This window comes from Haliotis rufescens, unplaced genomic scaffold (assembly GCF_023055435.1).
Source record: "Haliotis rufescens isolate VD_foot unplaced genomic scaffold, xgHalRufe1.0.p SCAF_2, whole genome shotgun sequence".
Taxonomy (NCBI): Eukaryota; Metazoa; Mollusca; class Gastropoda; order Lepetellida; family Haliotidae; genus Haliotis; species Haliotis rufescens.
Genome location: NW_025963890.1, coordinates 38,159,103 through 38,171,295, shown reverse-complemented (window position 1 = coordinate 38,171,295; position 12,193 = coordinate 38,159,103). Strand labels below are relative to the sequence as shown.

General features: G+C 40.3%; 2 protein-coding genes across 7 annotated transcripts in view; both read right to left on the bottom strand.

Annotated features, from left to right (window-relative positions):
* LOC124151046 (multiple epidermal growth factor-like domains protein 10) overlaps nt 1-12,193 on the bottom strand; it is a 192,372-nt gene that overhangs the window by 123,141 nt on the left and 57,038 nt on the right. The window lies entirely within an intron of this gene.
* Nucleotides 1-12,193, bottom strand: part of LOC124128987 (receptor-type tyrosine-protein phosphatase epsilon-like) — a 116,684-nt gene that overhangs the window by 65,453 nt on the left and 39,038 nt on the right. The window contains exons 1-4 of one of the 6 annotated variants that reach the window (XM_048399919.1): nt 5,018-5,086; nt 4,497-4,817; nt 1,869-3,548; nt 356-583 (exon numbers count right to left, since the gene is read on the bottom strand). In XM_048399919.1, coding sequence (XP_048255876.1) covers nt 356-383 — 28 coding nt within the window. In that variant the 5' untranslated portion in view covers nt 384-583; nt 1,869-3,548; nt 4,497-4,817; nt 5,018-5,086. The other 5 variants (XM_048399913.1, XM_048399916.1, XM_048399917.1 and 2 more) reach the window with 5 other exon arrangements.

The window sequence follows — 12,193 nt, the reverse complement described above, 5'->3', positions numbered from 1 at the left end:
TCCATTATATTCCTTATATTTACCATGCGCTCGGTTCCACAAATTCGATTTAACAGCGTTAGATTACGTGTAACATCCTTGCTATCAAAACACGGGACATGTTTACCACCTCAATATCTACATGATAAATATAATTCCTACAGTTACCCGAACTTCACAGAAGTCCAGGAATGGTATTGTTAACATGGATACTTTCGTTGATTACAGTAATGGTGTACAGGACCAGGTCGGTCCCTTCCCCGGAACACGTTTAAAACAGCTGAAAATAAAGATCATATTGATATTTAAATAAACATATGAAAAATCAAAACTAGGAGATGGATGAGTTATATATGATATCAAAAATGATTCCTACCGTCAACCTGCACTTCACAGAAATCCATACTAGGTACTGTGTCACCTCTGTTTTTTACAGTTGTGTACAGCACTAGATAGCGCCCTTTACCAGAACACGTGACGTTCAAAACATCAGGTATGTCTGTCCCGTCCTCCTTCCCTGTCACGTTGTAGCAATTGTCTCCGGCAGGTGGGGAGGCGTCAGTTTCAGCTATGTAGATCTGGATACCATTCCGACGAACTTTATCTGTTAAATGACAAAATTAACACAAATGTCGTAAAAAGTAAATGTATATCCATGAAAACAGGATCACTCATATATGTTTTATACCTTAAACATGTATATTAAAGCAACATCTTTGACCCGTGAAGAAGCTGGCCGTAAAAGGCGACTATGCTTGTCGTAAGAAGCGACGAACGGGATCGGGTGGTCAGGCTCGGTGACTATGGTTAATACACGTCATCATATCACAATGGATCGATGCTCATAATGTCAATCACTGGATTGCCTGGTCCAGACTCGATTATTTACAGACCGCCGTCATATAGCTGGAATATTGCTAAGTGCGGCGATAAACAGCAAACAAACAAACAACCAGACAACATCCTAAAATATGCCTATCGGACATAAGGCTGAGGATGGGGTTGGATTGGGGTTCTGAAAGTTGGGGATGCGGCATTCCGCTTGTTTGTAAACATAATGGTCAGTCGATTGCGTTTTTACTTCACGCATTGCTGTAGTCCACCTGACACACTCGACAGATATGAATGCGCTATCGGTAGGAGTGAGTGAGTGAGTTAATGCTTTACGTCACATCGGCAACTGCACAGTGGTGGTTATTGGCTTTATCATCCTGACAAGGTAATATGCTAAACTTAACAAATATTGAACCTTGAGCAACATATGGTCCTTTGTGAAGCTTCACTATAAACAGTAAAAACAACAAACGCAATATTTGTGTGGAATAGAATATGGGCGCAGTTTATTACAACATTTGTGACGAAACCCTGGGGGGAGAGGTTTAAGACTAATAATAAAATAATAACTGAGCGCCGATATATCAGACGTGAGCAGCTCAGAGCATAAACAGGAGGGGCTTGTCTCACTGGGGTCACCACAGATGAGTAGCCCCCCTGAGCTAGAGTCGACAAGCCGCCGACTCCAATCTGGTAAATATGCACAACCCGGCCAGCCGCCGGTAACCACCACTTCTGGCCAGACGCCAGTAACAGACCCCTCCGGCCGGCCGCCGGTAAAGCCACACCAAGCCAGCCGCTGGCTACCACCAACCTACCTTATTGGAGAATGTTATCTGTGAGGGACATCACATCAACAAATCCATTCTCCAATTCAGATCATAACAATAGTCCTTTAGGCCTGCTAGGGTATCGCACAGACAGGTGTGAAAGCACTATACTTATGATTGCTAACCTAACAATTACCTGAATCATATTCATGTCCCCCAGGGTCCCGCCACTACAAATTGCACCGCACCGAAAGCTGCGAAGACAAGATTAACTGAATAGTTTACCTGAAGACTAACCTCCCTCCAGGTAGCAAGGAGGATTTAGAACTGCTACTATTGTCCATCTCAATTAATTACCGTACTTGGTTTAACCAAGTTGTGCAAGACTGATCCGGAGATGGTCATTCAGCAGACAGTTCTGAAACACAATGTTAAACAGCAGCAGCAAGCATAAATTTCACATATGCATGTACACATTGAAAAGTACAACTGAAACACAATATGCAACAATCAGGGAGGGTGGGTGGGAGCAAAAATTGTTGTTGCTGTCTATAGCGCAACGTGAGCGGAAAGGATTAACACGTGACAACTCCAACTGAATCAGACAGATCTAGAGTAACCTCCCTTTCCCTATAAAATGAAACCGGCAGTTGATAATTGAATTTTATTATTATACTGAAGATGTAATAAAATTATTTATCATCCTGACAAGGTAATATGCTAAACTTAACAAATATTGAACCTTGAGCAACATATGGTCCTTTGTGAAGCTTCACTATAAACAGTAAAAACAACAAACGCAATATTTGTGTGGAATAGAATATGGGCGCAGTTTATTACAACATGGTGTAACCTTGGAGTCTCCATTCCCTGGGCCATAATCCAGCTGCCCACCTGCCTTTGAAGTACAAACCAAATCCACAATGCTCTCCACCCGCACTATCTGTAAATAACTGTAGAGTGTCACTTGACATCCAGTATTGGTCTGGGAACACTGTAATACCATTGTGACAGCTTAAAATTTCCAGCCATGTATTAATGTCTTCCTTCATCCCTCTTGTCAGCCTGATATGATGATATGCTCTCTTTATATTTCTTGTTGAATCTATAAATCGTCTTGAAAATGGGCGTCCCATGGGGATTGCTCGGCAGATAAAGTTTAACAAACCTATAAGTGACTGCATTTCCCTCAATTTCACTTTATTACGATCTGCCAACCCGTGAAGTAAGTTTTTACATTGATTGATTTTGTCTGTCGGTATTCTCAACTCCATTGTTACTGTATCAATTTCAATTCCAAGGAATGTCAAACAAGTACATGGAAGTACTGTCTTCTCACTAGCAATAGGAACTCCCAACTTCTGACATAGCAACAAAAAGGTGTCAAGTGCGTCTTGGCAATGATTAGGGTTAGGTGAGCTACCAAAAAGAAAGTCATCCAAATAGTGAAGTAATGCCCCTTGTTTCAACCTGCATTGAGTAGCCCAGTGTATAAAACTTGCTACTTTGCACCCCTTTGGGAGGCACATATCTACATAATAGTTATCCTGAAAATATATACCTAGGAGATCAAAATCTTGCTTATTGATTGGACATAATCGAAATGCACTTTTAATGTCTGCTTTTGCTAACATTGCCCCTTTGCCAAATTGGTGGACTAAGTCCACTGCTTCGTCAAAACTTGTGTCAGAAACTGAGGCATACTCATCATCAATATAATCATTGACTGATGTACCCTCTGGGTATGACAAATGGTGAATTAACCGATATTCTCCTGGTTCTTTCTTTGGGACAAGCCCAATTGGCGACACCCTTAATTTTGGAAGTGGTGGGAAACTAAATGGTCCTGCCATCCTACCTGATGTAATTTCTTTCTGTAATTTCTGCCTGACTACTTCTGGTAGTTCTGTACATGATTTCAAGTTATGGGAATAACATGATTCCCTTGGACCTGTATAATTCAAACTAAAACAAAAACAAAAAAAAACCTATAGGTATTCAGCCGTATCTCTGTCGGGGTAATTTTTTAACAAAGCTGATAAATGTTCCAGATTGACAGGTGATTTACCTTTATCAGGCAAAACTAGGTTGCTTTCCCATTTGGGGAGTTTACATGTGCCAACTTTGACATATTCTTACAAAGGCGGGAAGGGTGAGGCTTACTGCAACTGGTACACACATGTGCATATCTGCACACACTGCGGCTACATTTCGTCAGATTGAAGTCATAGCATGGAAGCCGGCGTTTTGCCCGCATGTTTGGCTTAACATCTTGGCCTTGGCCTTGACCTTGCCCGTAGTATGGATTCATTGGATTGATACTAACACTTGATGATGGGGTTGCAAACATAAGCCAGAGTTCATTATTGATGACAGACCATGGTTCGTGAGGATTGTGAGCATGGCGAAGTCGAAACTGCTGGTCATAAATGCTGACAAATATCAAGAATGCATCTGTCCATTCCTCGATTGTGTTGATTCTGGGATAATTGCGCCTTATAACCTCAATACCCCCTTGTGCATTGAGGCCCATGATTCCTACTGGTTTGTTGTCATAGGTCGCCTGTCTTAGCCCTTTAGTTAAGATCCCTAAATCCACATACTCATTTTTCCAAATTTTCTCCTTGATATTTTGAGGTATATTGGAACCTAAGTTATCTTGGGATAGAACGGTAGGCTGAGGAGCAATAAACTTTGAGAAATCATGCACGCCAAGCCCCTGTGACTGACTAATGCCGGTTGCCATAGCAAGCGTACCGCTGTCGCTGCTATCAAGCTCAATAGGCCTATCGCCTACTGGTTGGAATCTAACTGTAGCTGTACTACTATCAGTATTACTAGACCTACCACTTGTAATATTTATGCTGCCGTCAGACCTGCTACACGAATCAACAACTAAGGGGGATAACTCACCTGTAGTTGAGACGAAACTGGCGGGCGCAATCCTTGTCTGCTTGGCCGACGTCGCTACCTCGCTGTCCGCTCGCTGAACAACTTTCCTCTTCCTTCCAGCCCCTCTAGACTTAACAAACGCCCTGCCTGTCGACCCTACGGATCTTGAAACATCCTTTTTGCGTGGCATAGCGAGCTGGAAGGCGGTTACTCTTGAGAGAATACGTCTTGTGCAGAGCGAGCAAAAATTGTTGTTGCTGTCTATAGCGCAACGTGAGCGGAAAGGATTAACACGTGACAACTGCACGTGAATCAGACAGATCTAGAGTAACCTCCCTTTCCCTATAAAATGAAACCGGCAGTTGATAATCGAACTTTATTATTATACTGAAGATGTAATAAAATTATTTATGTGACGTCATGGGGAGAAATAAACTAGTCTTTACTGTAGGATGTAAACGACTCACTGTCTGTCTTGAACTATATGGTGACGTCACGGGGAGAAATAAACAAGACTTTACTGTAGGATGTAAACGACTCACTGTCTGTCCTGAACTATATGGTGACGTCATGGGGAGAAATAAACAAGACTTTACAGAAGGATGTAGCCAACTCACAGTCTGTCCTGAAGTATATGGTGACGTCATGATTTTGTGTCATCTCACTCAGATCCACTCTCCACCACGCAACTGTTATACTAGCGTCGTTGAAGGCTGAATGAAAGCAGTTGTGATAGTCGTTCGGTTTGGTAACTCCGTCCACAGCCCTACTTGGTGACTGACTGAGATGGATGCTACTGACGTTTGTTGGTTTACCGAGTGCTTTGTTGTCTGTCATAACATATAATGTTAGAGTGAAGAACAACCGTGTGCAACTTAGTTTCAACTGAAAATGTATCAAATGTAATGTTCGGAAATAGAGGATCACACCTTCAGATGACAGTCTAAGGTGCTTTGACACATGTTATATACTGATCTACACTTTGCTTGTTTTGAGGAAATTGTGCACAGATAGCGTAGGTGTGTTAGGCGCTGTAACTACAATTCCCTGTGTAGAAGGATGCCCCCGAGGCCTGCAAGTAATCGGGGATCGGGGATTTGACTCCCAGATTCTCCTTGACGATTTATGGCTCAACAGAACCATACCCGTGTACGAAAGCATCACTTCGGGCATTCTCCCCACAGGAAACTGATACACCGTTATATAACGGACGTAGTGTTGAAAGTGGTGTTACAGCCTTTAAGTAACTTTCTTCATGTGAGACCTTGCACTGACGTTTATCTGATATGAAAGGTGTACTTGTTTCCGCAAAAGCCTCAAGGCGAGATAGCTTGAAGCAAAAAGGCAAGGATTTTGATATGATCAGAAGGCCATTCAGGAATTGCAAAAAGTCTTCTCATAGGAGAGAATTAATCGTGATGACGATATGAACATACGAGAAAAATAAACGATTCTTTTTGTTGTTATCGAGTACATTTATATGTAAGACTTTTGAAAATATGCTGATCAAAATTAGCGTTACAACTCTGATGGTCTTACGATGATTAAGAGTTAAACGTTCACTGAAATACAAAATGTAATGCTTCACGTTTCTGGCAGGTCGGTCCTGACCACCCTCTGTTGCTGGTTTGGGGTCCGCATCCATCTCTAAAATCACAATCGGCGGCCAGGCAGTTGCAGTGGTAACCACACTGGAAGCCGTATGTTCCACCAGGGCAACTACCTGTAATATATATCCATTATATCATAGATAGACGGTGTCACTCGTAGCAGTATGTACCATAAGGACAATTGTAACAGCTGTAGTATATGATAGATGGACATTTACACTGGCAGCCGTGTGTATCAATAGAACAGTCTAGCGCTAAGTTAGCCGCTAAGCGTGACAAGGATGCACCAAATAGTCAAGCTAGCAAAATGATTTACAAGTCGTGTAAAACGATTAACATCTGTAATATTGCGGATTCAACCATGACACTTTCAGCGATAGCTATTCTTGTGATAGACGAGGTTAGGTGTTCTTTATCAAATATGTACACTTCAACACTGCCGACAATATACAAAGTGAACATTGAACCTGTCGCACTTATCACAATCGCTTTCTGACAGTTGATTATTTACGTTTCCTCTCTATTGACACACAGGAAATGCATAAAACAGATGACACAGGCATCGCCCACAATGTCGGCAAGCCACACACACCCTATTGAACAACATCTACACATCAGAACAAAATCCCCGTCACCACATATTGCTGCTGCAGAGTTCAGTCTCACAGTTCAATTCATTCAATTCAATTCTTTATTGTATGAAAGGCCACAGGCCCATATACAACGGAGTTACATAACATATTTTATAAAATACAAAGTCAAGGTAACAATTCACTTCGTAACAAAAAAGCATTATGTATGTACAAAGCCAGTTGATGTTGTGTTATAAGATCCTTGCAAGACAGTAATGAAGACAATCTTTTAGCATTAAAATGAGATAGAGACCACTGCGGTAAGTACTTGTCTCTTAGATTTTCGTATATAGGGCAAATAAACATGAAATGGTATTCATCTTCGACAACAATGTCACAAAATGGGCATAATCGTATCGATTTCTCAATAGATGAAAATCTCCCTGTGTTAATTTTTAGATCAGTCAGGCCAAGTCTAAAACGAATAAGGGTGTTACGAGAATTCCTGTACCGTAAATTTGATAAATAGGATTCTGGTTCAAGCAATGACTGGAATTGGCGATAAGTATCATATCTTGAACTTTCATAAATATCTGAATGCCATTTCTGGTGAAACATGTCAATGGCACGCATGCGAAAGTACTTAATGAAAGCATTTGCATTACCAATTGTCTGGGACAGCCAAATGAAACCAAAGCCATATGTAAAAAGCAATGTACGAATACAAGAAGCCCACGTGTTCTTTCCAAGATTGTCGAGGTGTACGAGCATGTTGTAGGCTTTCTTGGGTAAACGGTGTTCAGGCATTATTATTATTTTACACCAATACTTCAAACAACGAGTGTAAGATCCAATGTACAATGGGAATCTACCGCATTCTCCATAAACCATATTACTTGGTGTTGACATACCAACATTCAAAAACTTTTTACAAGCGAGGAGATGAACCTTTTCAATTGTATAGAACTCTTTACAACCCCATATCTCAGACCCGTATAGTAAAATAGGTTGTATTTGAGAATCAAATAATTTAAAATACATTTTTGGTGAAATAACTCCGAGCTTAGACATAACAAAGTGGACTTGTAACAGAGCTTTCTTTGCTCTGTTTGTGAGATTAATTACTGACTTATTCAGATTCAGTGTATGGGTAAACAATATGCCAAGGTATTTGTATTCATGCACAACATTAATACATGTACCTTTAAAAAACCATTTCTCTCTTGTGGCCACTCGACCACCTCTACGAAATAAAACAATATTTGTTTTATCAAGATTAACACTTAGTTTCCATTTATCTGAATATTCCGAAAGTATGTTAAGCTGCTTCTGTAGACCAATAATAGTACTAGACATCAAAATCACATCATCTGCAAAAAGTAGCATGAAAAGTTCTATTATATCAGGGGAGAGCTGGACGCCATGTCTACCAGACTCTATGATATCAACATATAACTCATTTATAAAAAATGAGAAAAGTATAGGACTTAAAACACATTCTTGACGTAAACCTATCGGACAATCAAAAAAGTCACTCTTAATATCACCACAGCGAACACATGATTTTACATTTGCATACATTGATTTAATAATGACAAGCATTTTGCCTCCTAAACCCTTATTTTTCAAACACCTCCACAAATAAGCTCTATTTACAGAATCAAATGCCTTTTTAAAATCAACAAAGGCCACATACAACTTACGTTTCCTGTACGATAAATATTTCTCAATGACTGCATACAAAGTAAATATGTGGTCAAAAGTCGAATAGTCCTTTCTAAATCCCGCTTGTGTTTCAGGGATCAAATCTCTCATATTTGACCACTGTTTTAATCTATTATTGATGATAGATGTAAATGCTTTACTAAGGATACTCGTGAGAGATATACCCCGATAATTGTCAGGATTGTTTACGTTTCCATTCTTGAATAACGGAATAATAATAGATTTTGACCAGATAGAAGGAAAAATACCTGTATCAAAAATCCGATTGAAACATTTAACCAGAAAAGGCATAGTATCAGGTAGTGAGTACTTGAGCATTTCAGCTATAACACAATCAATCCCAGCAGATTTACCTGTTTTAAGGTGAGATATAGCATTAAATATTTCCGTTTCCGTGATAGGCGATTCCAACAGAAGCATGTCAACATCACTAAGAATTTCACTGACGCCATCATCATCACGTTCAAAGCACTCATTGTCTACCAAATATATCGAATCATCTTTTGAGAATAACTTCTTGAAATGATGTAACCATTCTGTTTGGGATATAGATCCTTTGGGGGTAGGATGTCTCTGAAGAGAACGTATAGTATTCCAAAATAATTTCGGACTGTGTAAAGTGCTGTTTAGTCGGACTAGCCGTGACAATTTAAGATCATATTTGAACTTTCTACAAAAGGTTTTATACACATTTCTCAGTTTACAGTAGCGTTGTCGGTTGTATTCACTGCGACAACACCTATATCTTCTGAGAGCCTTCCTGGATTCAGATCTTGCTGCCCTACATGCTATATTCAACTTTGGTTTATCGTGTTTATTTTCACCATATTTGATCTGTTTCCCCATACAGGACGCCGAGTCTAGAACATACTGTACCAAATATGTAATCCCCCCCCTCATATTAGCTTCAATTTTATCCATCATGGAATTTTCATGAATATGCAGGGACCTTCTAAGTGCCGTGATAAAAATGCTTTTCTTCGATTCGTTCCATGAAAATGTACTGTTCATAGAGACATCATCCTCACAGTCTAAACTATGTATGGCACGATTGCTACAAGGAACCCTGCAGGATAACTCAAGAGGGAAATGGTCTGAATCTGATCGATCACCAACATTTAACATATCTACATACTGGAAAAAATCAGCAGATGCAATAAAATAATCAACAACACTAGAACCAGTATCTCCTTCAAAAGTAAACTCGCCTGCACTATCACCATAAACTTTCCCATTTAGTATAAACATACGAAGTACAAAGCATAGATTCAATAAAATGCGTCCGAATCTATTGATAGTACCATCGTGCGATACACGTTGTTCAACAGGGGCATTGTCGACATCAATGTTTACATCATCATGTCCAAAGTCATCACTTTCCTCAGAAATGCCAGTTCATGCCAGGATCCGATATCAATCGTCGTGGGTGTTAATCCCCGATTCGCCAATCTTATGATGTTTGGTTTGTCAGCATCATATCCGTACGCTCGGGTTTAATTAAGGTGGAACACGATAACGATCTGCATCCCCCGGGTTTTACTGCCATATTATATTTCGTCGATTCGTTTGTCACTTATGCATAAATGAATCTGACAATCTCTGTATTGTTGATCACTTTTTCCATTGTAACATAGAGACAGCGTAGGAAATGCAAATACTGCGAGTTTGCATTTTAGAGTATTTATTTGTAATTCCCAATTGAAGAGTTGGGTTGAAAATGAGGAACATATATGTCCCTGTGGCTTCCAGGGGGCTAACACTCTAAAACCATAACGTTCAACCCAGACGTAGGTGAACATTTTACTTAAGCACCAGTAATTTATCAATGATTTACGATCAGGAAAGTAGTCCGTCATAATCTTACCTTAGGTCATCCCCATTGAGCAGTCAATCACGGGCCTGGAATTCGATCTTACTTAAACACTCTTCAACAAAAAGAAACGCACAGGCAGATTTTTAGTAAATTTACTGTACCTGATAAGGTCGATATATTTAATTTAGTAGCTCGACATTTTGGAGCTCGATAGTCACATGTTGTCGTTGTACATGTGCATTGAAAACTGTTCATTGTCATGTCACATAAGGCCACAAGCTTCTGCTAAACTCAGTATCACGTGTGTCCGCCCCGGGAGGCAATCAAGGCCCTGCATCTCCTCGGCGGATAAGTGCGGAAGTCTGCGTCGTTCTGCTTTGGCGTTGGCCAGTTGTGGGAGTGTCTGCGGCGTGTTCTGACGTTGACGTACACGTCGATCGAGTTCATACCACAGCTGTTCGATTGGGTTGAGATCTGGATATCTCGACAGCCAGGGCAAGGTGTTGATGTTTGCATTATGTAGGTAGTCTACCGTGACACGAGTTGTGTTCGGCGGAGCGTTGTCCTAATGAAACAGCTCCCTCTTGCGGTCAATGATTGGAAAAAGGTGAGGTTGAAGAATTTGATTCATGTAGGGAATGCTGTTAGATTTCCCTGAACCACAACCAAGTCAGATCTCGTGGTGTAGTATATGACCCACCACACCATGACAATACCGAAATTGTCGAATTCACGTACACAATGTGGGCAAAACGCTCATTTCGATGTCAATGAACACGTTGCCTTCCTGATTCATCGCTAAATCACACTCGTCTCCAGTTTCTCAAATTTCAAGGCTGTAAGGTATGGCACCAACGCAAGCGTCGCTTTCGATTGATCTGTTCCAAACGATAGCTCGTCTTCTGGGTCGGCGTCGACTCGAGTGACCACACTGTCCTGACACAAATATCGACATTGAGACCACGCGTTTAGAATGAATCAGAATCCAGGGATTTATCCGACTCAGTCATTGACATTCGCCAAGACAGGCACACATGATGAATTTATCCTTGTTATTGATGGACTATATGACATTCATTCTGAGCTGGTTACAAAAGCCCAATGTTATCAGTGTGAAATATTGAACAAACAGACAAGGAAGCCAAATGCTCCAGGGTTTCAAATCTAGATAATAAGGATTTATATACTCCAAGCAGTCTGTACACAGGATTGTATTTCCCCTGTCATTTTCAAATGGAGCATATGACCATTAAAATAAGGAGAGGACATACTTATTATATGTGTATCAATGTTTCCCGCTACATGATGGCACGGTTTACCCGAGAGTTCAGGGCATGTGCCCAGTGTTATTCACCAGCTAACTGGAGATGAGTTTTATCATCTTTATGATCTTTACGCAATCGTATGAAATCAGATAAATCTAAATATATCCATGAAGATTAATAAACATTGCGCTGTTTATTTAAATAAAAACAAATAAAATCTCACTCAATTTATAAGTAAAAATATTTCATCCGTAGATAGAAAATGAGTTTGCTAATGTTCGATAATGCCATGTTATCACATGTATATTTTTTATGCCAGTACACCACTTGTAAAATTCACTTTGAACAAATCCGTGGGTGGTTAATACAGACTGACAATAGACCACACGATCTGCGCGAGTCGATATACATTTCCACACAACTTGCGGCGCCTTGACGTTGAGAACACTCTATTGGTAGCACCAATATCCGGGGACAGCTGTGTTTTGTGACAATACCATGTATACTACAGAATATATGCACTATCACTTCTTTTCAACCAATTCAAAGGTAATCATGTCTCGTTTGAAAGTGACTAGACTGTTGCAATCTTTCTCGCTGCTGTTACGAGTGTTTATACACCATACACAATCTTGTTAGATTCTAAAAACCAATCTGGAAATGTCTCTATCTTCGTCAATCAACTGTATTATACCTGCAATATCTGGCGTATCTTCTTCAGTCCAGTTATCTG